At 43.5% G+C, this 25,378-nt stretch overlaps 1 protein-coding gene across 2 annotated transcripts in view; it reads left to right on the top strand.

Moving 5' to 3' along the window:
• LOC126484509 (limbic system-associated membrane protein) overlaps positions 1-25,378 on the top strand; it is a 965,824-nt gene that overhangs the window by 124,920 nt on the left and 815,526 nt on the right. For both annotated transcript variants that reach the window (XM_050108046.1, XM_050108045.1), the window contains exon 2: positions 14,562-14,762. In XM_050108046.1, coding sequence (XP_049964003.1) covers positions 14,562-14,762 — 201 coding nt within the window. The remainder of the gene's footprint in view (positions 1-14,561; positions 14,763-25,378) is intronic.

Below are 25,378 nucleotides of genomic sequence, written 5' to 3'. Positions count from 1 at the left end.
GATGATCAGCGTCATTGACGGCCGGACGGTACGTCCTGCACGGTTCTCATAACTCTTGCTGCTCCCTGTGGCTTCGTACAGCCGGTGGTCGAGCAGCATCGTCCAGTTTGCACAGAGGATCGAAAGGCGCCACGATTATCGATGACTAGCCGGACGACAGCCACTAGTGATGTGAAAAACCTCTTTCTCTTCCTTTATTCCTGGACCTTGGGAGTTTTCCGAATGACGATGTTGTCATGTTTTGTCTTTAAGGGGCTCCGGAAAGGCTCAAAATCATGAAAAGTTCAATTTTTACTTTTTTGCGTTTTCTGAATCTGCAGACTATTACCTTTTAATAGATATATAATTTATTCAATTCCGAAGACTACAACTATTTTTAAATTTTTTTTGAAATGTGTTCTACATGGGCGTGACCCACTGTGGCGCTGTTAAACTGCTGTCAAATGGTGTTATTATTAACGTCCGTGTTCATCAGGTACATTTTAGTGATGTGAGATAAAGTATGTGTTGCGGCTAACCTGTGATGGTTCAATATATATCGCTGGTGTGATTGTCGATTGTTTCATGTTTATTTACTCTGTCGTTATCTCGAAAATATTCGTAATTAATTCTGTTTCTTGAGTCTCTGTTTTGTTGAAGTATAATAATGAGTAAAAGTAAAGTTATTAGAAATCCTCTGAAGGCTTTTAAGAAAAGGAGAAATGTTGGAAAGCCAAAGGTATGTGTTATTACTGTAAACAATAAAGACGATAACCAAGTGAGTGAACTTAACCTCTCAAGTACACCTGCCCATAGCAGTCAAATACTTCACAGAAGAAGCTTGGTTCAATGAGTGAAAACTATGAATGTTTTATGGGCGAATCGGATGTGAATGAAATATTTGATATGTCGGTTCTCAAAGGAATTTTTTCAAACTGTGTAAGATGTATTCATTGTAGTGAAGTTGGTCTGGAACTCTCCATAACAAAGCACGTAGGACTTGCTAGTGAAATACAACTGAAATGTGATAAGTGTTCATACATGACCACCTTTTGGAACAGTGTTTCAGTAACTGCAACTGAAGAAAATGGTAGCAAAATCTACGAACACAACAACGAGCGATGCTTGCTTTAGACAAGGAACGCCTTCGGGCTGCAGACAGGGCTGTAAAGAGTCTAGAAATACAAGCAAGAGTAAACAGGAGGAGGAACAAGAGGAAGCTGGAGGAGGAGTTTGCAGAGGATGAAGATAATCCATCCTATGGACCTGGAATGCACTAAAAAGTTAATCCAATCTTTGTCGCTCGATTCCCAAAACTTTTATTTTCTCATACTAATTACTTGTTTTCTAAGGATCTTCCAAACATATTTGTTTCAAACTTTCAGTAATTGTTACACAGTACCTTCTGCATAATTTAACACAGCTTTTTTCCAAAAAACTGTATATTTTTGAATATATAAATAAAAAATTGCAAAAAAATGTTGTGAATTTTCATTACAATTGAAAAAAAATCATCTTTAATAACTGAACTAAAATTTTGTAAAATCCCTGTGTTAAGTTGTAGCCCATATTCCAATAAATAATCTGTAAAAAGTTCAACTTCCTACCTCAAATACTTTGTGAGGAAAGATGTAATTTATAAGCGTTATTTTAACATTGCAAGTATAGGGCTTTCCCGAGCCCCTTAACTACTTGGGCGTACAAAAGGAAATTCCAAATTCGAAACTTGTTTTGGAGCTATGATGATTCTGTGCCTGTCGTAACTGCAGCTTTTACGGTCCATATGTTTCAGAATGGGCCGTGAACAAGATAATTTCAAAATACTGATCTTCACAGTCTGTAGAACAAAGAAATGGAAATGTTTGACTTGTGGTACTACTGAAGTATGTTGAAAATTAAGTGGACGGAGTAGTACGATAGTGTGTGACGTCTCCCTTTATGTGCATACCCTTAATTCCTAAGACATTTACACTTGTGTCGACATATTCGCCGCCAGAGACATCTGTGACTACTACTAGTCACAAGGAAAAGTATGCGCAGTTTAGAGGGAAAAATAAACGCACTGCCAACAAAGATGCAATTTTAATCGATATCCGCAGCAACGGTTTCTATTCCTTGGTAATACTGATGTTGGCCTCCTGACATCGTAAGATTACAATTGACGAGAGAAACAAATTGTAGGAGAAGTGCTGACAAAACCTTTGTAGGTACTGGAATAACCCAATCTGAAAAAAATTTCAATTTCTTGTATTAATGAAAGTATTTCCTTGGACCCAAATAATGTTCAACTTCTCTCCCTCCGCCCATTCTTCCCTCCGTCTCTCTCTCTCTCTCTCTCTCTCTCTCTCTCTGTGTGTGTGGTGTGTGTGTGTGTGTGTGTGTGTGTGTGTGTGTGTGTGTGTGTGTAGAGGCACAAGCACAACACAAAAAGAAGCCTTTACCACAAGAAGGGACGGTGTACAGATCTGCCTCGGCATCGAGAAACAGGGAACTTGCTGCAGGAAGGAGTAGTACGCGGAAAAATGGTTAGAACGACACAGGAATACGCAAAACAGTTTGCGAAAGCTGTTGCATATGATACTTACGTAGAAATAAATGGATTAGGGAGGATGATTAAAGTTTAGAGATTAATTTAAGGCAGGAAATAATGGTAAGATGATTAGTTAAAAGAAAAAAATGCTTCACGGGTTATTGAACGGACAAACACAGTTTGTCGTAAGTACATAAACAAAGTTTCAAAATCCGATTAATTCGGGAAGAAATTTTGTACAAAATTATTAACTTTATTCAGCTATGGTGTGTGGTGAAGGTAAAGAATGATGCCCTAAACCCGAAGTTCTTTTTGAACACCACAATGTTTTATTGAGTGCGGTATTATCGGATGTGATGTCACCTTGCCTTCTTCCGACTTTGACATGAATTCGCCAGTATTATTGAGGCAATATTTTGGCTTAAGGTGAACGGGAAACTTGTCCGAACATTCATTCTATGATTTCCTACACGTAATACTGTGAGAGTGTGTGTGTGTGTGTGTGTGTGTGTGTGTGTGTGTGTGTGTGTGTGGCGTGCGCGCCGTGGACTGTTGTCGCCAATTGCTCATCGCTTGGAGCCTTGTTGGCTGCTAAATAATGCCGCTTACAAAGGCTGAGCGATGAGCATCAACAAAAGTAGAACAAGTCTAAAGGAATGTAGTCCAATTAAACCAGGTGATTCTAATAGAATTAGACTGGGAAATCAGACGCCAGAAGTAGTCTATGAGTTTTGCTCTTTGGATAGCAAACTACCTCACCATGGATGAATCAGAGACGATAGAAAGCAAGAAAAGCGATTGTGAGGAAGGGAAATTTTTTAATATGTAATATAAATTTAAGTTGTACCAATTTTTTTCAGAAGGTATTTTCCTGTAATGCAGCCCTGCACTGGTGTGAAACGAGGACGATAATCAGTTCAAACATTAAAAGAATAGAAGCTATTGAAATGTAGTGCTAAAAAGGACTATTGAAAATTAGACGACGTATAGAATAACTAATTGGGAGGTACTGAATCGAATTGGGAAAAAATTATCTATGGCAAAAATAAGATGTAATCGGTTGATCTCACACATAATGAGGCACCAAAGAATTGTCAGTTTACAAATGAAAAAATGCAATGATCAGTCGTGATTAATTAGAATTTATTGCTTATCGGTTTAGACGTTAGAATAACTGTCATTAGCGCATACGTCATCAAGTATAAAACGTTTCCTTGAATACATATTTCTTTTAAATTTCTGTACATAGTCACACCTATAGACACACTGCGAAGAGAAGCAGCATATCTGACGGAATACAAACATGAACAGCTCAGATTTGAAACAAGTTTGATGTGACCATATTTGGTGATGAAACTTCCTGGAAGATTAAAACTGTGTGCCGGACCGAGACTCGAACTCGGGACCTTTACACAATAGTTTCTGTGAAATTTGGAAGGTAGGAGACGAGGTAATGGAGGAATTGAAGCTGTGAGGACGGGTCCTGAGTCGTGCTTGGGTAGCTCAGATGGTAGACCACTTGCCCGCGAAAGGCAAAGGTCCCGAGTTCGAGTCTCGTTCCGGCACACAGTTTTAATCTGCCAGGAAGTTTCATATCAGAGCACACTCCGCTGCAGAGTGAAAATCTCATATTCGGTTATGTGTGCAATGATGATAGTTACTACGAGAGTATAGTCGAAATCGAACTGCAATAACTTTAGATTATTCCCGAAGGAACTCTGCATTCAGTAATTAAAACTTCCGGGCTAAGAAGCCGTGGTCCAATAGTAGAAATACTTCTCCCTGACGTTTCGTTGCCAGCCCGGAAGTTTTAATTACTGAAGACGCCGGCCTTGAAAGCCTACACGCTATGATTAGAACTCCGCATTCTTCAATTCTTTTATGCAACGGTCACCGCACACGGGAGTCTTGTGGAGTCCAACATAAATCGTCGGTTTGGTAAAGGGAGAAAATGGGGGAGTCCAAGGCTTGAATACAGTAAGCAGGTTCAAATGAACGGAAGCTGCAGTAGTTCGGCAGAGATGAAGAGACTTGCACACGATAAAGAAATGTGGAGAGCTGCAAAAGACCAGTTTTGGAAATGGAGACAAAATAGCAACTAAAATATAGTGGCGAAGAGTGAAGGTTGCATAAGTTACTACATTCCTTCCTTGATGAGAGTCTAATTCGCTTACTTTTACTCCGAAGAGTCTCCTTTCGTTCTGTGCTGACAACGGTTTCTACGAAACAATTCGGTCGCCGAAATACACTCAGTTAGTGCAATGAATATTCATGGTTGCTCCCCATGACGTATTCTCTCTCGCTGCTACGGGCGAGGAAGGAAGGGGGGACACAAAAACAGGGGTAAACAGCATGAAATACGTTCTTGAACACAAACGCATTTGCTAGCAAAGCCTGCAAGTTGCACTGTTGTATCTGACCACGAACGTCATCTGTGCAATGTACTCAGTACGTTGCAAGAATCAGTTGCGAATGCGCTAAGTCGGAGCTCAGTGCATTCGAACGTGGGCAAATTTTTTCTTTTTGGGACTTTGTGGTAAGGACTATGGGACCAAACTGCTGAGGTCAACGGTCCCTAGGCTTACGCACTACTTCATCTAAGTTAAACTAAATTATGCTAAGAACAGCACTCACACCCATGCCCGAGGGAGGGAGCCGCGCAAGCCCTGACAAAACGCCCTCGACCGCACGGTTAGCCCGCGCGGCGATGGCAAATTGTTGGCGCTCTTATGGTGGGTGCTTTCGTAACCAAGGTAGCCGAAGTGTTTGGTGTTTCAAGAAGCATCGTATGGAAGATTTATACCGAATACAGGGAAAGCGGTAAAAAGTCATTCGATAATGCGGACGAGAGTGTGTGTTGAGTACGGACGATCACTCTGGAGGGTTGTGACAAAAAATAAAAGGACGACAGTTACCAAAGTCATTGCAGTACTGAATGTCGCATTCGCGAACCCTGATACCGCCAAAACAACACGAAAGGAACTCCATAAGCAGGGAATTGCAGAGAAAGTTGGAGCTGCAAAGCTACTCATCAGTGATGCAAGTGGCCATTACAGGGAAACCGGGTACTGAAGCCATAAAACCTGGACTATGGAGCAATGGAGGAAAGTAATTTGGTCGGATAGTCTTGTTTCACACTGTTTCCAACTTTTGGCCGACTTTCCATCCCAAGAGCGAAACATAGCGCAGGTGCGGTAATAATTTGGGCAGCCACATCGTGGTATTCTACCGACCTGTTTGTTACTCTGGAGGGTTCCACTAATACCAAGGATTGTGAGACCATTTTGGGTGATCGGGTAATTCCCATGGTACAGTAATCTCCAATGGTTATGCTGTGTTCCAGTACGACACGACTCCTGTCCACACAGTTCCCGTCTTTTGTGAGCTCGAGGATGAGTTGTCGTGCTTCCCTTAGCCATCACAGTCATCATACTTTTGAGCCTTAGTGATCGCTCTACTATGGACAGAAGGGTGTCTGATCGCAATCCACCTCCAAAATCGTTACCTGAACTTGTCACTATTTTGCAGTAAAATGGTGTAACATTCCCTTGAAAGCAGTACGGGGCCTGTGTTTATCCATTCTGAGACGACTGGAAGCTGTTTTGAATCCCAATGGTCTCCCTGCACAGCATTATACGTGGTAATGTGTTCCGGGATTTTTCCCCACGCACTCTATGTCTACGCGCTATGTAGCGGACCGTTGAATGTAAAGTATACTGAGCCAGTACGCTTTATGCAGTACAACTGTACTCTCCCACTACAAGTTAACCCATAATTTGTTTTCCATTAGCCATAGCGGCGGATCACCGTAATACTATCGGTGCTTCGATAAAAATATAACTTTCAGTATTTTCAGCAAAAAATAAATTGGTTTAGCGTTATCTGCCTGACTCGCGAATATCGTAATAAAATGTCCCATTACATCCAATAGCATTGCTCGTTTGAAGGTCCGTTCGCCTTATTTCTGTTCCAATACTGAAGCATCAATTTAAACAGCAAATATAATTTAAGAAGCAATTTTTGCTGCTTTTGACTCTCGTTCGAAATGCAGTTAACCAAGTAATTCGTGGTGCTTTGAAAAATACATTCAAAATGTTTACTCGTCGCTGGAAGTTTTTGATGAATAGCGCAGATAAACTGATGCGATTACGCTTTTAATTATAGGAAAGGCCATATGACGTAAGGGCCACGTTTGTGGCGTGACCGGCAACGTGCCGGGCGCAGGTCGTTTGTGTATTAAACCCGTGCTTAACACACTCTTACCACGCCACCGCTGTATAACAAGTGTGTTTATACTTTTTCATCTCAGCATGTATGCGCGATTTATGGTCCATAGATGAGGCGAATATGAGTGGGATTATGCAACGATCAACGTCACTGAAGAACAGCAACGGTTCGCGAAGAAAATCTGAAGACAATGCGTCTACTATCGCGTGGGTATTAGTTTTTTGATAAAGAATGACTCAGTACGCTGGAAGATTCCAGCTATTATTGAAGTGTTACGCCACGGAATACAGATATACATAGCAGACATACGATTGTGATAAGTTTTCAATGTTATTTTATCAACGTTGGATCTTGTTGAACTCAGTGGCTGTTATTAAGTACTGTTGATGGACAGTTATTGAGTTACGTACTGTTGACGGACAACACAACTAGGCACAAATAACGCCCATCTCCAGATGGATGTGTAACAGAGATCACAAATGTGCTGTGTGCATTTACCTATAGCTCGTCAACAGGTTCTTATGACGTTATTTCCAAACATACAGTCTCCGTATGCTCAGGAGACTCGACTCGTCAGATTCTGATGCCGCTCTTTTAACTGAAAAGTCACGAGTCTCTTGTGGGGTACAAGTGATATATACCAATGCAGAAATGTGAACGAGTACATGAATTCTCAGCTATAACTGAGGACTCGTGGCAATGGCGCTTCAAATGCAGCCGTTGTACAATTTTTACAATCCAATACAGTGGCTGATCGATTAGCAGTGAATACTGTTATTTATACACACACACCTATTCTTGAGTTATGTACATAGGTACGTATGTACACATATATGAATGTGTTTGTATGTAAGTATATGTGTAAAACCTTTTTTGAAAACCACTCTAAATTTATTTTAATATTTAATTTCTGTCCAATTTCATTAGAGGCCATCTTATTCCGAAAAACGGTGATACTAACGACGCAACCCACGACTAGACTTTCACTCCTGTACGCTTCAGTGAGAGAGAAGTAATCAGTTATTTGTGTGTATCTGAGTTGTCCATCAACACTACTGACTCCTTGATACCTTGATGATTTATCTTTTAGTCATACTTACTCCAAATTTGCACATCAGTCCCCAGAAATCTGACATTTGATGCTTAAATAGAATCACGAAAACCGCTATTCTTCTAATCTCGGGATGACTCAGAGTAGCTCAATACGAACTGCCTCGGTGCCTCCGAGCTATGATCAGCAATGACTTCATACGGTGATATTCAAAACTTTCAATACAGTCATCAAGGTGGAAGACAAACCTAACTGCTTTCATTGTTAAAAACCATTGTCGTGGCATCTTAGTGCGGCTAGGTGTTAGGCTTTGAACTTTGTCCTGACTCAGTGACAAGTTTCTCAAAAATTTATGAAGTCTACGTATCAATAGACGGGAACTTTAATGCAATGTATTGTAATGCACTCACAGTAGATGTTGTATGCGACATCTATCACAAAAGAATCCAGATTTATTTGTGTACTTAGCAAATATATTCAATCACAAGTGGTCATCTTCAATAGAGATTCATTTAAGTTTGCAATCATTTTGTCCTTAACACAGGAAATAAAAAGACTTTCACCTATCGTTTTTCTTGCTCTCCAAGTCACTTTATTTCCTTATCTTAAAGCTTGTCACAGCATAAATAGACAAATCTAGGAGGAAATGCAGTCACGTGATTATACATTACGTTGAATACGGCGACGCTGTTCTGTGATCAGTATGGCTTTTTCTTACACCACGTATTTCACGTTAAGGAGAACAAGTCATCAAGTCATCGAAGTGTTGCTAACTTTAGAGTTTCATCACACATTGGGCTGCTTCTGTATCAGTCTTCAAATCCACCTTTTACCCACCGCCCGCATCTGGATTTCACAGTAGCGGTTCATTGATTTCGTACAACAAATATCGGTTAATTAATTCTCAGTTTTCGTAAATACAACATACACGCCTTCATGTGCAAAACACGAGTGCTTCATTCAGCAATGGTCAGCTCGGTGTTGCTTATAGTGAAACATATTCATTTTACTCCCATTTAATGCTCTACATCCGTCGCTAGACCGAGTTGCAAAAGAAGTGTGCGGCTTACGTCATACAGGAATGTCCCATTACTTCAGATGTGGTCAACAGAACGCTACAGAATACCCCCACATTGAAACTTTGTCACGTTACGAAATGAGCGCTGTCCCTTTACGTAACCTAAAGCTTGTAACAGACGAGCTTATGTAACGACGTTCGTGCAATACACGCTGCGCTCTGCCCCTGTATTCAGCGTGTAATCGATGTGGTCATCTGATGTGAGATCGTAAATCTTTCAGCGGCTTGTTTCCTTTAAATTTTATGTGTTGAAATAACACATATAGGACTGGAATTGCTACCCTCAACAGGTACCTAACTTTTTCTTTTTTTTCCCTAAGTAATTCGTGTTTTAATATCGGTCTTTTGCTACGCAACGAAATGGATGTTGCTGTGAAATTCTTGACAGATTAAAATTGCACGCTGAAGCTGATCTCGAACGAGTTTTAATCTAGCTTCACGGCAGCGCACACTCCTCTGTCGACTGAAGGATTTGTTCTCTAAACAATACTGCGGGTCAGACACCTCAGTGGACAGTCACTGCAAGACTCCTTGCACAATTTCAAAAAAAGGCCAAATGGCGACCCCTAGGAATACGGTACATGCTTCCAGTCAGTTACTGTCCTGTTTGTTTGGCCCACTGAAGACGAGGAGATTCAATAGCTGTAGTGAGCAGTGGGGAATGGCCAGGTATCGACAGCATACAGAGTCCTTCGCAGTGTTCGCTAGGAAATCGAAGAAGATGGAACTGCATTCACTTACCGTGCATCTCATATCGTTAAAGCGTCATTTGTCCGTTTGATACCAGTTACACAGTTACATACAATCAGCGCTCCAAAATGATCAGAGCTCTGTTACAGTGTGCGTACAAAAAAATTATACTACGTGGTTATAATTAAAATGCGGCTATTCACAGAGGTCCTGTGTGGGCCGTAATTATCTTACGGCAGCGAAACTTCGTAGATATTCTAATGAGTTAATGCGGAACAGATTTACGCTGGGAAAAGTGCGTACCTGGCGCGTGTATACAGGAATGGCATGTGGAAACGTTTCTATATGTAATGAGTTGGGAACGGAACGTGGGAAGAAAAGCTGAAAAAAGTGGGAAGAACGTAATACTGTTTTTATTATAAGCTGACGCTTACACAGTTTGTTCAGTATGAGCACCCGAGACGCCGACGAGATGCTGTTTCCGTAAAACGACATGATCAACAGCTGCTCGCAGAAGTCCCTGTGGAAAATGAGCAACGTATTCCTGTATACAGCCCTTTATGTAAGGCAGAGGCCGTATGTGTCCCTGGTAAGTGAGTTCTTTCCGATAAAGCTAGGGCAAAAAGTCACATGGATTCAGATCAGGTGATCATGCAGGCTTGATCTTGAAAACGGTGGTTTCGACACAGTTACGCTCTTCCAAAGCAGGAATTACGTGCTACACAAAGAGGTCTCGATAACGTACAGACATTTTTGTACATCTCTCAGTCCTCTGGGTGTATTCTCTGCTAAGAAAAATCGACCGAGAAGAAACATGCTTGAGAATCCATACAACACATAGGGTGAATGCAGTGGCTCTTAGTGCACAAAATGCGGTTTAATAGTACCATAAATTCGGCAGTTCTGTTTATTCATTGCATCCTGCAATATAAAATGTGACTCGTAACTCCATAGAATATGCCCGGCCACATGTCATGAACTTCGACCATTGCAAGAAACCGAAGAGCAAATTCAGAACGTTGCTCTGGATCATTAGGTTTCAGTTGTTGCACCGTCAGCATCTTGTATCAATACCAGTGTAAAATACACTCCTGGAAATTGAAATAAGAACACCGTGAATTCATTGTCCCAGGAAGGGGAAACTTTATTGACACATTCCTGGGGTCAGATACATCACACGATCACACTGACAGAACCACAGGCACATAGACACAGGCAACAGAGCATGCACAATGTCGGCACTAGTACAGTGTATATCCACCTTTCGCAGCAATGCAGGCTGCTATTCTCCCATGGAGACGATCGTAGAGATGTTGGATGTAGTCCTGTGGAACGGCTTGCCATGCCATTTCCACCTGGTGCCTCAGTTGGACCAGCGTTCGTGCTGGACGTGCAGACCGCGTGAGACGACGCTTCATCCAGTCCCAAACATGCTCAATGGGGAACAGATCCGGAGATCTTGCTGGCCAGGGTAGTTAACTTACACCTTCTAGAGCACGTTGGGTGGCACGGGATACATGCGGACGTGCATTGTCCTGTTGGAACAGCAAGTTCCCTTGCCGGTCTAGGAATGGTAGAACGATGGGTTCGATGACGGTTTGGATGTACCGTGCACTATTCAGTGTCCCCTCGACGATCACCAGTGGTGTACGGCCAGTGTAGGAGATCGCTCCCCACACCATGATGCCGGGTGTTGGCCATGTGTGCCTCGGTCGTATGCAGTCCTGATTGTGGCGCTCACCTGCACGGCGCCAAACACGCATACGACCATCATTGGCACCAAGGCAGAAGCGACTCTCATCGCTGAAGACGACACGTCTCCATTCGTCCCTCCATTCACGCCCGTCGCGACACCACTGGAGGCGGGCTGCACGATGTTGGGGCGTGAGCGGAAGACGGCCTAACGGTGTGCGGAACCGTAGCCCAGCTTCATGGAGACGGTTGCGAATGGTCCTCGCCGATACCCCAGGAGCAACAGTGTCCCTAATTTGCTGGGAAGTGGCGGTGCGGTCCCCTACGGCACTGCGTAGGATCCTACGGTCTTGGCGTGCATCCGTGCGTCGCTGCGGTCCGTTCCCAGGTCGACGGGCACGTGCACCTTCCGCCGACCACTGGCGACAACATCGATGTACTGTGGAGACCTCACGCCCCACGTGTTGAGCAATTCGGCGGTACGTCCACCCGGCCTCCCGCATGCCCACTATACGCACTCGCTCAAAGTCCGTCAACTGCACATACGGTTCACGTCCACGCTGTCGCGGCATGCTACCAGTGTTAAAGACTGCGATGGAGCTCCGTATGCCACGGCAAACTGGCTGACACTGACGGCGGCGGTACACAAATTCTGCGCAGCTAGCGCCATTCGACGGCCAACACCGCGGTTCCTGGTGTGTCCGCTGTGCCGTGCGGGTGATCATTGCTTGTACAGCCCTCTCGCAGTGTCCAGAGCAAGTATGGTGGGTCTGACACACCGGTGTCAATGTGTTCTTTTTTCCATTTCCAGGAGTGTAGAAACAAATGGTTCAAATGGCTCTGAGCACTATGGGACTTAACATCTGAGGTCATCAGTCCCCTAGAACTTAGAACTACTTAAACCTAACTAACCTAAGGATATCACACACATCCATGCCCGAGGCAGGATTCGAACCTGCGACCGTAGCGGTCACGCGGTTCCAGACTGAAGTGCCTAGAACCGCACGGATATGTAAAATAGACAGAAAAACTTTCCGTATTGTTGATGATGGGACGGACAATTCTCGTGCGCTGCACGAACACTAGCACCACCCGGGGCTCGCACTGTATGGTCAGTTACAGCAACAACAGTCTCGTCAATACCTTCCACTGTGATCGGACGCCTTCGTCTACCAAATGGCATTTCAAGGTTACCCGTGCTTTCGGAATACATTACCATCTTCTTTAAACCATTTAATGAGTTGGCGCCTCTCTTCAGACGTATCAATCACGGATACTCTCTCAATGTAGCACTGTAGTTGCTGCTATTCACATAAAACGATTTCACCAACAGCGCACGGTCTTCCTTCTCTATAGCCACACTGTTCCCAAACCTTAAGGCTTTTTAAGTGACAGTGTGGATGTCGTACCATCAGACAACCTGTTGGTTACAAACGGAACTAATTTGTTTTTCAGCGTTAGTCAGTTCCACATTAACGCTTTAGGACAACTTCCAAGTTTCGGTGTCATACGATAATATTATGGCCCGCACTGGACCTCCACGAGCACCTGAACTTTAATTATAACCACCTGGTCTTAATGATTTTTAGGCTAGCATTATGTGCTACAGTTAGGCAATTAGGCGATATTTTTTTGTCGAATGTGTCTCATCCCAAATTATAAAGGCATAATCAGATCTGTGAAATACATATTCTTCTTCATTTGCATCATAACTTCCAACTTGCATATTTTGCTATTGTACTTGTATGTTAGTCCTGACTTACGAAAGCTTTCTTCAGTATGTAGGGTGTTTCACAATTCCTAGGGATTGTAGAACGGACTTAGGAGGCAACGTTATCTTTGGAAATGTACACTTCAGATATAAAATAAATTTTAGGATCAGATCCCATTTAAATTTCCCGCTTCACCGTACGCAAGCAAACTGAGAATAAGGCGCCATCGTCAGTCCCTGTTGTCATTACACCACATCCGATTTTCGTGCTACTGCAAACGGTGTGACGGTGGTGCTCCGCTGACGCACTGCACTCTCCACTTAGAAGAGGGCATCCTCCGCGAGGCAGAAGAAATCCCGCCAACAAGTATTTGGAACGTTTTCCAGGCCATTGGCTTCTGTAGAGCACAACGGTCAGAGTTGTGTGCGTAGGCTTACTCTAAAGCTGGGTATTTGAAAATGATCTGATTTTCAAACTAATTTTACATCCAAGTGATCCATTTCCAGATGTGATCACCTCATCGAAACCTTATCTCTTTAGTGCCCTTTACAGTCCCTGGGTGCTTGTAATAGGAATTGAGGAACACCTTGTATATTTTATCAACTGCTGTCGATAATGTTTGACATCTGTTGTGTAGAGTTGACGAAGCTGTTTTTCTACCTGTTGCACTAAGCACGGTTTGCAGACGAGGACACGACACACACACACACGCACACACTTCCATAATGTTGACTTGTTTATATTACGAAGTGTTGTCAGTTGTGGGATATGATCAAAGGCTACACAGAGTGATTCAGCTGCCCCTACCGATTCGTTTTATGCAACCTCCTATGACAGAACAATGTCGTTGGCCAGATTGATCTGGAGATGTGAAGCACATCGTCAAAATGTTGCAGAATGAATGGTGAACTATACGAACCTATTGTACAAATTTTCCTTATGGAACTACTTTATCACATCAATGCGTGTCATATACAAATCTTTTCACTGGGTTATGAACTGGAAAAATTGTTACTTCCACACTTCCCATTCAGCTGTCTAAAGTTAATTCCGTTGTTTCTTACGGTGACACACACATTACAAGGCAAAGTTTCTGAATCATTTACGAAAGATTAAGTACTAAACAGAATAAACTTACAGAGACATCACAAATTATATGACTTCACTGCTAATTACACAAAGAAAGATGGAAGATTCTTTGGTAAGTACGGCAGAAGTACGGTATATCTTGGTCCACAAATACCGTGTAACTCATGGCCAACCCCGACTTCGTTTGCTAACATTTACCCAAAACACTTGAGAGGTAACTTATATCGATTACATGGCTGACACCAGTCTGGATGCCATTCCTAACAAAGACGTAGTATGGGTTACACAAAACGTCATCAGTGGGGCAGCTCAATCTCCCTGTGTGTGTGTGTGTGTGTGTGTGTGTGTGTGTGTGTGTGTGATCATGAGATAGAGAAAGAGAGAGAGAGAGAGAGAGAGAGAGTACTTCTTGTTTCTTCAGATCACTGCATGACTAGGAGAGGATGTTTAGCATTGTCCTGCGGAAACAATCAATACATAACATAGTCTAAGTGGATTTCCTTTTGTCCACAGGAAATTACGTGTTGGTATGGAAACGTGGCATCGCCGTGTTGACGGCGGGAGCAACCAAAGTGTCTCCGGACGAGCGAATCCGCCTGGTGGACGGCTACAACCTGGAGATACGCGACGTACAGACGCAGGACGCGGGGGACTACGTGTGTCAGATCGGCACGCTCGAGCCTCGCGAAATCACGCACACTGTAGAGATACTTGGTGAGTACCTCCCTAGAGCGGGATACAGCTCTCTGATCCCTTCAGTTGTCACTCTGTGCAAACAAGTGTTAGTTGATTACATTCCTTGGGCAAAGACAGATTACCCTTCTTGAGGTCATCCCGTTAATTCGATACACTTGTCTGTCGTAGCAGTCGCAGGCATCGACTTCAGGGGACACAGCGACCGTTGTAATTAACGTTCAGGAAAACCGCCACAGTTTGTGTGTTGTTTGATTTAACTGACTAGTTTCATTCGTCAAAGGTGAGCATCATCGGGTGGCATCCCCTAGTTGTAACACGGGGATTGACTGTTGAATCAACTCGTGAAGAGCAATGTTCTGTGCGACGTATAATGGGTTGTATGTCTTCGCTCGTAAGTCACTAAGGCAGGAAGGTCATTTTTAATCGTTGACGATTATGGGATGTTTTTCCCACTTGTCTAGTACGAAAGTGTTTAAATATTTAAATGACAGACGCACATTTGTAGCCACACAGGACGACGGATTAAAATTACAATAGAAGTAGCGCTTGAAAATTGCGCGTCGTCGAAACGAGCTGGTAGTGTAATACATTGCCTGACTAAAGTGAAGCACCCAGAAGACATGGTCGTTTGTCAGCGAAGCTTCTTATGGATACACATCATCGGCGGGTACGTGAATGATGACCGTCGCAGTTCTCTGCGACAGATAGAAAGGCCGTCATAGTGTATTACTGTTGTTTGGATTTAGTTTTTTCTCTGGGCTTGTTACTGTATATACGAGGCTTGAACGTCGTCAGAAGTCGATTGACCTCTGTGAAGGACAAGGAGATGCGTACCAGTGTGAAACAGTGTTATCAACGCCTGACAGAAATTCGATTGGACCTTATTGTCGCGTTCCGGTCGACCACTTCTGACCACCGCAAGGGCGAATTGAGCACGAGTTACATCCTAACCCCTTCACAAGTACGCCTACCAAATGAGTACAAATAACGGGCTCCCAATAACATTTTTTGTCATCTTGCCCCATAGGCCGGAGATTAACAGCAGCCCTACCGTCCGATGCCTAGGCTACCGTTATCAGCACAGCACTAGCGACGGTCGAGGAGTGATGCAGCGAATGGGAAGCATTGACTGTCGATTAACAGCATCGCATTCAGAGAAGAATCGCGATTTTACACTACTGCGCATGACCAGTGTCGGCGATAAGACGGCCGCACTGAGAGATGTCTCATTCTTCCATTTTTGGAGAGGCTCAACGGCGTCATGGTGTGGAGAGACATCGGGTATCACTTGAGGGCACGGCGGATAGTACTGAGGGAGATCTGAAGGCAAAGCGGTACGTCACGCGCATCGAGCGCTCTCGTGTGTTTCCTCTTATGTGACAGTCTCGTGGTGCCACTTTTCAGCAGAACATGGCACGTGTCTCTGTGAATTGTCAGCGTGATGTCAAGGTACTCCATTAGCCAACTATATCCTCAGATCTGCCACCAATAGAGCATTTTCGGGATCAACTCAAAAGTCAACCCTGTCCTAGTACCTCTACCCAAGATACCAACGACCAGTTAAAAATGTTGATGGCTAACTGTGGAATGCGAATGAAACATCTTAACACGTTAGGCTTTTAAGATACCACTAGGCACCTTGATGGTTTAGGTGTGCATGAAGTCCTGTTTATCTTCGACAGCCGGCCGCGGTGGTCTAGCGGTTCTGGCGCTGCAGTCCGGAACCGCAGGACTGCTACGGTCACAGGTTCGAATCCTGCCTCGGGCATGGGTGTGTGTGATGTCCTTAGGTTAGTTAGGTTTAAGTAGTTCTACGTTCTAGGGGACTTATGACCTAAGATGTTGAGTCCCATAGTGCTCAGAGCCATTTGAACCATTTTTTTATCTTCGACATCTTGTCGTAAGGATCTTAAATAATCGCACAGGGAATCCATCAAAATTTGGTGAATAATGAACTCGATTCCAGTTTATCAATAATAAGACAACCGATACCGGAATAAATAGTTTAGAACATTTCAGTACATAAATAACAGGTATTTTGTGTTACTTCTGAGTAATAATACGCTTACTGCAATCAAGAGGAAGCACGATGTCTGCTACTAAACTAAATATTGATACCCATCAGTGAACCAACGCAACTGACAGCACTTGCACATGTTTGTCGAACGATGAAAGATGTGTGTAATTGTGCTCAACTTTTAGCTTACCACGCAGATGTCCTGCATCTTCTTTGCTGCTAGTATCTAGTAGCATGTAATGTAACATACTTATATCTAGAGGTGCTCTCAGTTGTTTCATATCAAGATATTTTGGCCAAAACGTTAGGCATGCAATGAGTAGCAACGAGTGTGGTTCCCGTTTGGTTATAGAGGAGCAATGAAAACGTCGACTAAATGCTTCCAAGTAACTCCTAGAACCCTTAGCAAAAAGACGATGACGAAGTATCTGGGCAAAAGATCATCTCAGAAGACGTTGGGGTTTCAGCGACGGGGTTGAGTAAGCTTTTATCTACGTGAAGTTGAGTTGTCTATGGAACTGTTAATAAGGCAACAGCAGTGAGGAATCGTTCGACAGTTTTATTTCTGAGACATCGGATCCAGGTCTTCAAGAGAAAATTCTCAATACAAGCACTACAGAAGTGTATTAAAGATGGTCGAAGGAAACAAAGGTGAACGGAATGGATGAATAAGGAGTAATGCAGGAAAAGCCGTAGGAGTACCACTAAAGAAAAAAAATTAGCTTGCAAAACTGAATTATAACGGAGAAACTCTAATTAAATAGTGCGTTTGGAGCATTGAACAAAGACAAACTGCAGTGCAGACTCTAGAGTTTCAAAATATCTGCCAATACTTCCTATCTAATTTTCGGAGTGTATGCTGTATGACATACATAATGTGAAAGAGAACCGAGGTTAAATATACTAGACCGTATCGAATAGTTTCTCGCTCTTCTCATTTCTTCTACTTTTCATTACTTTCGTCTTCCTTAATTTTAATCTCAGTCCTTATTATGCATCCATTAGGCTGTTCATTCCATTCAGCAGATCATACAATTTTTCTTGATCTTCACTCAGGATAGCGATGTCATCAGCGGATCGTATCATTAATATTCTTTCACCTTGAATTCTAATTGCATTCTTGAACCTTTCTTTTATTTCCATCATTGCTACTGTGATGTACGGATTGAACAGTAGGGGCGAAAGACTACATCCCTGTCTTACACCGTTTTTAATCCGATCACATCGTTCATGGTCGGCCACTCTTATTATTCTCTCTTGGCTCTTGTACATATTGTATATGATAGATCTCTCCCTGTAGCTTACTCCTGTTTTCCTCAGCATCTCGAACATCTTGCACCATGTTACACTGTCGAATGCTTTTTCCAGGCCGACAAAGCTTATAAAGGTGCCTTGGTTTTTCTTTAGTCTTGCTTCCGTTATCAACCGCAACGTCAGAATTGCCTCTCTGGTGACTTTACCTTTGTTTAGCAGAATTGTAGAGCTTAATAGCAGCAGCAATATGTACCACAGATGATTAAGGATGTAAGGTAGAGCATCTATTTAAGGGGTAAAATTGGAAGAAATCGCATAGAAAGAAGTGTCAGCTGGCAGAAATAAATTGTATAACAGTAAATCATGGCATGTCCATTGCTGAACGAGGCTGGTAGCCTGATAGCTTCCTGTGCATTCCGGTCTGCGTTGTATACTGATGGAATTGCTGTGTTACCGCTAATATATCGGCAATATGGAAACGGGAAATGATTTGTATTTCCTATATCTGCAACTGATAGGTTTTATCCGCCCTTTATCATTCTCTAAAATTAGATATAAATCGAGCACCACTCCCTTGTGGAAAATAGTAATGAATTTATTATCAAGTCCCGTCACAATTTGTGGTCGTTTTCTCGTTTAACGCACTGAAGTAGTTATTGAAACATAACTGAAAACGACGGTTGGATGGGACACATATATGAATTCGACAGACCTGCCGCCGACTACTTCGGCAGTCATTACTCTTTTCCTCCGATGCTGCGTTTAATATAAATACGATATTTCGTACTGTAAGTGGGATCAATATTGTCAGGGATTCTATACACGAGATTGACTGTGGAAACATAAATTGGCGAAGATATGCGTATATATGAAGCGCGACTGCGTATTAAATTCAGCTCACCTAATGACCGTACAGAAACCCTCATCAACAGTGGCTCCTAATAAAGTAAGAAAGAAAAAAATAAATGTACCACAGCTTTGTGAAATTACATTATTACATATACCACCAAAAAAAACTGCTATAAAATGTTATTTTGCTACAACTGGTTTCGAACGTTGCATCCTAATCTGGATACAATTTTTTCTGAAGAAAAAACAGATTTTGTACTACGATCGTGTAATATCGCTAAGTACTTATTTTAAATTTCTGTGTACCGCACATTCAGAATTAAGAAATCTTAACTATATTTAATCGGTGAAACCTGGTTGTAACAATATTCAAAGGACCTTGAAAATTATGTTGTTATAAACGAGTGTCGTTTTGATCGAGATTCGTATTTTCAGTCTATTGTGGTGGCAAACGGAAAAGAACAAATTTATTTAGCCTTGTTTTGTTTTACGTACAGTACTCACTATAACCTTACGTGAATGCAGTATGTACAGCAGTATGTCGAGTACTCACCAGACTTCCTTACTTAGGAGTGAAGTAATCAGTCGTTTTCCTCTGCTGACTGTTTTCCCAATAGACACTTTCTAAATTGCATTCTGTGTTCATTATTTCATTTGCGATATCACTGCTCCCTCCCCCGCTTCATAGAACATGTTCACAATTCTAATAACTTCAAAAGCGTCTCTCACACTAGCGATAGGCACTTTATTTCTTTATTCTTCCTCTTCATTTCCCTCGCTCGCATCATGATCACTGTGGCTCTGATTCTTCACTTAATTTGCAACTGCGTCCTCACTTTTCGCTTCGATTGTAACAAGGTCATCATCTATTGTTACATACCTTTCAAAGTCGCACTGACTGAGATTATCACAGTTGATTTCTGGAAGCAGCAGGTCATCAAGTGTCATCTTATAGATCTTCAGTTTCGGCGGTATTTATTCCTTCAACTGTTATTGATGGTTTGGGCTGTGACCCGGTTTCAAGCTTTCGTAATGTATCTGATCTCATCCATCAGTGTAATAGAATAACCCTTCTCTTTCTCTGTGAATGATATCATTTTCAGTAATATCCGCATACGATAGTGGAATTTCAGACTCCTAATTACTCTTTGGTCTATGGGCTGCAACAGGCTTGTCGTATTTGAGCAAGAAAAACAAGCTTAATATTCTGCAGACCAGAGAATGTAGGATGTGCTGGACAGTTGTCAACAAGAACCACTATCTTCCTTTTTTGACGCCTAATTTCTCTTCTCCCAACGCCTTTCTTCATCTTCAAAGTGTTTGGAGGTCATCCAAACTTTTTGTTAGCATAGTAATGCACTGGTAGATTTTTTACACGCTTAAAAAACCTAGAATTTTTTTATTTACCTATCGGGAGAAATTTCTTCTTCTCAGTTACATCTGCTTTAGCACAAACAAGAACTATTTTCGTTCTTTAGATAACTTGCCACCAACACATTTTTCTCCCTTCAGTTTAGAGTTTTGTCTGGTGTAAGTTTAAAGAAAATGCCACTCTCTTCTGCATTAAAGGTGCTACGGTCTGTAGATCATTCACGAATTGTAAGGCACACGGTAGTGAGCCATTGTTAGTTTATTTAATTACTTATGCTGTTAGCTTCATCGCTCACTTTACCAAAAGTGATGCTGTGACGTTGCTTGAACCTGTCGATCCAGCCAATGCTGCACACAAATTCCACATCTTTTAAGTTCTTCGCGCATTCCTCTCCTTTCACCATACGGAGAGGTCCAATAATGGGTACATTGATGCTTCTCTATTCTTTAAACAACTTAAGTAGCCCTTCATCCACGTCGCACCGTTCCGCTTTTTGTAACCACTTAATTTTAGATCCATTTTACTTAAACGCAGTAACAAATTTATCCCTGTCCTACAAAGTCGCTTGGACTGTGGAATTTACTAGGCCAAATTGACGACAAATGTCATACTTTTTAGTTACATTCTCGATTTCTTAAATCGCTTTCATTTTCCCTTCCACTGTTTAAACTTCTCTTTTACTGGCATGCTGTTACACAACATCTGCACTTCGTAACAAATTGTTTTGGAAACTGACATGACCAATATTGTTGACGAGTTCTGTGATTGTCACCACCACTGCAGTATAAATGCTGTAGTGTAACAATGAGGTGAACAGTCTGTACTACACTTATTTTTGAAGGAAAGCAGAGAAAAGAATATACTAGGTTTCCATATTACAAACAGATTTCCTTCTACAGTACATTGATTCTTGGAAAATCTTGCTGCTATCTGAGGCTAAAACTGACGTTATGTACGAGGTACACACATATACATTTGTCAAATCAAGCATGGATGAGAAGTATATACCCTACCAGGAATATGGCCGTACCACAAAGATCACAACGTTAGAGTCCGCATTGTAAACGATGTCGTTACAAGAAAGTTCAACTGTATACATAACACGTTTTGTAGTAATGAAAGTGAAGGTATTTACGATTTTAAACTTTAATGGAACGCGACAGTGGTATAACATATTTACTGCCGGCCGAAGTGGCCATGCGGTTCTAGGCGCTGCAGTCTGGAACCGCGAGACCGCTAAGGTCGCATGTTCGAATCCTGCCGCGGGGCATGGATGTGTGTGATGTCCTTAGGTTAGTTAGGTTTAACCAGTTCTAAGTTCTAGGGGACTAATGACCTCAGAAGTTGAGTCCCATAGTGCTCAGAGCCATTTGAACCATTTGAACACATTTACTTTCTTTCACCAGGACGAATAGCAAATATTCATATTTTATTTATTCTATGTACGCAGTATAGTAGACGATGACTTGATTAAACTTGACAGCGATTTGTGGGAAATTAGTTATTTATGTACGAAGTTCAGTAGACATAGCTGCCATCTCATGCAGCAACCTATGGGCATCGAGTAGAAAGCTTGGATGCAGCTATGTCATTCCATGTATGTAGTTAATTATTTTTCGTAGCAGACAGACGTGTGATGGTATAAGGTTATATACTGGTGTGAAAAACATAAGGATGAAAGTAACTTTCGTGTGATGTGTTACTGTCAGTAATATACACTCCTGGAAATTGAAATAAGAACACCGTGAATTCATTGTCCCAGGAAGGGGAAACTTTATTGACACATTCCTGGGGTCAGATACATCACATGATCACACTGACAGAACCACAGGTACATAGACACAGGCAACAGAGCATGCACAATGTCGGCACTAGTACAGTGTATATCCACCTTTCGCAGCAATGCAGGCTGCTATTCTCCCATGGAGACGATCGTAGAGATGCTGGATGTAGTCCTGTGGAACGGCTTGCCATGCCATTTCCACCTGGCGCCTCAGTTGGACCAGCGTTCGTGCTGGACGTGCAGACCGCGTGAGACGACGCTTCATCCAGTCCCAAACATGCTCAATGGGGGACAGATCCGGAGATCTTGCTGGCCCGGGTAGTTGACTTACACCTTCTAGAGCACGTTGGGTGGCACGGGATACATGCGGACGTGCATTGTCCTGTTGGAACAGCAAGTTCCCTTGCCGGTCTAGGAATGGTAGAACGATGGGTTCGATGACGGTTTGGATGTACCGTGCACTATTCAGTGTCCCCTCGACGATCACCAGTGGTGTACGGCCAGTGTAGGAGATCGCTCCCCACACCATGATGCCGGGTGTTGGCCCTGTGTGCCTCGGTCGTATGCAGTCCTGATTGTGGCGCTCACCTGCACGGCGCCAAACACGCATACGACCATCATTGGCACCAAGGCATAAGCGACTCTCATCGCTGAAGACGACATGTCTCCATCCGTCCCTCCATTCACGCCTGTCGCGACACCACTGGAGGCGGGCTGCACGATGTTGGGGCGTGAGCGGAAGACGGCCTAACGGTGTGCGGGATCGTAGCCCAGCTTCATGGAGACGGTTGCGAATGGTCCTCGCCGAAACCCCAGGAGCAACAGTGTCCCTAATTTGCTGGGAAGTGGCGGTGCGGTCCCCTACGGCACTGCGTAGGACCCTACGGTCTTGGCGTGCATCCGTGCGTCGCTGCGGTCCGGTCCTAGGTCGACGGGCACGTGCACCTTCCGCCGACCACTGGCGACAACATCGATGTACTGTGGAGACCTCACGCCCCACGTGTTGAGCAATTCGGTGGTACGTCCACCCGGCCTCCCGCATGCCCACTATACGCCCTCGCTCAAAGTCCGTCAACTGCACATACGGTTCACGTCCACGCTGTCGCGGCATGCTACCAGTGTTAAAGACTGCGATGGAGCTCCGTATGCCACGGCAAACTGGCTGACACTGACGGCGGCGGTGCACAAATGCTGCGCGGCTAGCGCCATTCGACGGCCAACACCGCGGTTCCTGGTGTGTCCGCTGTGCCGTGCGTGTGATCATTGCTTGTACAGCCCTCGCGCAGTGTCCGGAGCAAGTATGGTGGGTCTGACACACCGGTGTCAATGTGTTCTTTTTTCCATTTCCAGGAGTGTAGTTCGATTAACCCTGGATCAACAATGTTCCTGGTTGCATTACGTGTTCCCATCCTTCGCCGTATGAGCGTTCGTCCAGCACTGTCGAACATGATCGTTTCCATGGTGCAGGTGTTTTGGAGTGGAGAAGCATTATAATGCATGTGCTTACCGAACTCCAAATTTATGAACTCTGTACAGTCACACGTCAACGTTATCGTGACACTATAGTACGAGCGTCTTTTTAAGAGCGCTATCGGTACAGACTTCAGTTTTATAGATGACAAGAATGGATGGTCTCCCGTTCCCCGCCTTAAAAGCCAGTGAGAACATGTGGCATGCGTTGGGGAGACAGACTGCAGCAGATGCGCATTAATCAAAAACCATCCAACAGTTGCCAATCGCTCTGATGGAGGGCTGGAACGCTCTATCATTAGAGTTCAAAAAATGGTTCAAATGGCTCTGAGCACTATGGGACTCAACTGCTGAGGTCATTAGTCCCCTAGAACTTAGAACTAGTTAAACCTAACTAACCTAAGGACATCACAAACATCCATGCCCGGGGCAGGATTCGAACCTGCGACCGTAGCGGTCTTGCGGTTCCAGACTGCAGCGCCTTTAACCGCACGGCCACTTCGGCCGGCCATCAGAGTTCCTTACAGAGCATGTGGTCAGCAGGAGAGCACGTTGCAGAGAACGTATTACCGTCCATGGTGAACACACGCCTTATTACGAACCACTTTCCGCCTTTCTTAATGTCCAGGGAACCATCATAAATGGCAATGACTTCAGCGCAGTTACTGTCCTTCAATAATGTGCCGTTTCTCTTCATTTCATCGCGGATGTACTGTACTGTACTGCAATGCACTATACTATAACAGTTCTTTCTACGTATGGTCCACGTTTCATCCATCTACTGTGTGTTATTAGGCAGTGACACAGAATTCGAAAGTTATTTTCGTCCTTAAGTTATGCACACCAGTGTATTTTCAGCGGCTGAGATATCTGTGTTATGTGTTGGCCACGGCAACAGTCCTGCATCCTTTGTATCGAGATAGGTAAGGACAGCAAGGGTAACATGCGATGTTGCCCCATCTTGTTGAAAAGTAACGAAACAGAGACGTTAAGATAGCGCAGTGTCGCAGTCTTTAACAAGTCAGAAACGTAACGCCTGCTGTCCAAGTAATAGGCTACACGAGCTAGAGATGATCACGATGAGTACCGTATGACTGGCCATGCTATAACGCCAAGTGCTGGACCAGTATCGACGAATGGTGTATGATATTCTACGTAATGCCGTATGCGGTCATAGGGCCAGTGTTGTCATTGGGGGCGCCGTTATCGGTGGACCTCTTTTTCTTTTTTTTTGTTTCAGTGACAACAGAACCGGCAACAGTATTCTCCCTGCTGACGGTGGTCATCTAAATTTCGTCGCACCGTCCATATTGTTACTTGCAATGCGCTAAACAAGTGCATTTCCTCTTTCAAGGTAGTTGAAGTGAACGTAGGATCATGCACTACGATCAGAATCAAATTTCAGTCTTCTTGGGCGCTAGTCTCGTCGGGCAGTTGATAACCTTCGTGGTGCAGAGTACGGTTACCCTGAACGCTTTGATTGCCGGCCGCTGGTGGCCGAGCGGTTCTGGCGCTACAGTCTGGAACCGCGTGACCGCTACGGTCGCAGGTTCGAATCCTGCCTCGGGCATGGATGTGTGTGTTGTCCTTAGGTTAGTTAGGTTTAAGTAGTTCTAAGTTCTAGGGGACTTATGACCTTAGCAGTAGAGTCCCATAGTGCTCAGAGCCATTTGAACCATTTGAACGCGTTGATTCCTTATTTTCTTGAGAGTCGTGGGCCGTCCAACGCGAGATGCAATATTGTGGAGTGACAAACCACAATCTAGATACTACAGGATCCTGCCAATACTGAACTACTTTACGTGCTGGTAGAAGTTTCTGCTTCTTAGACAAGACAAAACACGATCGTCTCCCGTACGATAAATATTCTGAGATGCACAATGTGTCAT

This window comes from Schistocerca serialis, chromosome 6 (assembly GCF_023864345.2).
Source record: "Schistocerca serialis cubense isolate TAMUIC-IGC-003099 chromosome 6, iqSchSeri2.2, whole genome shotgun sequence".
NCBI lineage: Eukaryota > Metazoa > Arthropoda > Insecta > Orthoptera > Acrididae > Schistocerca > Schistocerca serialis.
This window is presented reverse-complemented; position numbering and strand designations above follow the sequence as displayed.